Genomic DNA, 1,902 nt, shown 5'->3' on the forward strand with positions numbered 1-1,902 from the left:
CTGCATCTGCGCCACCACCCCCACACCCACGCACCATACGTGACCTCGGAAAACGTGGCAGATTGGATCGTGATAGCACGTAGCAGGGCAGCAATCCAGATGGACAGCCGCTGTCAAGATGAACGAAACTCTAGCTACGGTGACAACCACCATCTTTAGTGTCACCATTTAAAAAAAACAAATAAGTAACATTAAATTAAGTAGGTCATATACCTGTTTAAAATCATAACTGTTTAAAAAAACAGAAGGAACGAAAATCCAGAACAACAAGTACGCTGAGAAAACAGATCAACGATGAAGGATGCCTCGTTTTTAGTACTTGACAACTCGCGTCTTTCTTTCTCATTTTTCATTCAATCGTCCATAAAAAAAGAAGAGCGAACAAACCAAACAAACGAGATTGAATCTATCTAATGTAATAACCGAGTAATCCTAATTACTCATCTAAGTTCGTTCACGAACCCTACGGGGCCAATCCAATTGACACGCCACGCAAGGCAGCGACTTGCTGCACGGTGGCCATCAGTTGGGCGCGATGTGGATGGACGCGTTCTTGGCGCCGAGGCAGACGGGGCAGGCGTCCGTCCGCGGCTCGCACGCCTTGCACAGGCACACGTGCCGGCACGGCAGCAGCAGCACCGACGCCTCGCCCTCGCCGCACGCCTGGCACGCCCACCTGCCGTTCCACGACGACGAGGCCGAGGCCGTGGCGGCGGTGGCGTCGACCGCCTCCGCGCAGCAGCATGACTGCGCGTCGTCGTCCGTGCCGCCGGAGTCGCCGAAGCCCTCCTCGGCGGCGGGCCGCGCCGTACCAGTACCAGTACCGCCGGCGCCGGCACCCTGCAGGAGCACCGCGTCGATCGCGGCGCGGAGCCCCGCGGCGACGGCGCCGTTGCTGCGCGCGAGCCCGCACCACGCCTGGCTCTCGGCGGCCGCCAGCCGGAGCAGCTCCTCGAGGTCCCCGGCGCGGCTGCGCGCGGCGGCCAGCTCGGCCTCCACCTCCCGCAGCGCGGGCGCCGCGGCCGCCTCGGCGGCGCGAGCCAGAGCAAGGCACTGGCGCTTCCGCGCCTGCTCCAGCCCGGCGCGCAGCAGGTCGCACTCGGCCCGGACCAGCCCGTCGATCTCTGCGCCGTGCTGCCGCAGCAGCTCCGACACCAGCGCGCCCGCTCCAGACGCCGGGCGGCCGCTGGTCGACGTCGTCGCGGACTCGACCAACCGGTCGGCAGTCGTCGCCGCGCCGAGCGCCGGCGGCAACTGGTGTCCAGCGATCGCCTGGTGCATGTGCGTCCCCGGGATCGGCAGTAGCGCCGCCGACGACGAGGACGACGGCACGTACTGCTCGTGCTCGGCGTCCCTGCCGCGCTTCCGCGACGGCGGCACCACGCCCGCGCCGCCGTTGCACGTCAGGTCGCTCTGCGCGGCGCTGGCCACGCCGGCCGCTCGGTTGTACTTGTACCGGTGCGGTTTGTTGCCCGCGGCGGGTGACATGAGCGCCTGCATCTGCTCCTCGGCCAATCGGCCGCTGCCATAGGGCAGCAAGCACCCGGCGAGGCCGCTGAACACGAACTGCGCTTGCACCGCCATGCCACCAAGTTTTGTCCCGGTCCCTGATAGGAAAGGGAGGAGAGGCAAGGGAGGGAGATGAAAGAGTTTTTTCCTTTTTCTTGAGTGAGATTGGCGGAGTGGAGTAGGGGGAAGACGTCAAAAGACTCGCATATATAGCGGGGAAGACAAGGAGAAGCCACAACGAAAGCCGCGCTCGGTTACCGCAATAATGGCGGGTTTGCCGCAACGGCCGCGACAAACCGTGGCCGTGGTGGGGCCACCCACGTCGTCAAGCACTCAAGCGTTTTGAATGCAATACGATCCAGATGCAGAGCTTGATTAGTTGGGTGAAATTTG

The 1,902-nt window shown here is 62.8% G+C and overlaps 1 protein-coding gene across 1 annotated transcript; it reads right to left on the minus strand.

Moving 5' to 3' along the window:
- Positions 1-330: 330 nt before the first annotated feature.
- On the minus strand, positions 331-1,668 carry LOC136482379 (E3 ubiquitin-protein ligase BOI-like). The gene has a single exon (XM_066479592.1). The coding sequence runs from the start codon at positions 1,582-1,584 to the stop codon at positions 523-525; it is 1,062 nt and encodes a 353-aa protein (XP_066335689.1). The 5' UTR covers positions 1,585-1,668; the 3' UTR covers positions 331-522.
- Positions 1,669-1,902: the final 234 nt, after the last annotated feature.

Source organism: Miscanthus floridulus, chromosome 9, assembly GCF_019320115.1.
Source record: "Miscanthus floridulus cultivar M001 chromosome 9, ASM1932011v1, whole genome shotgun sequence".
Classification (NCBI taxonomy): Eukaryota; Viridiplantae; Streptophyta; class Magnoliopsida; order Poales; family Poaceae; genus Miscanthus; species Miscanthus floridulus.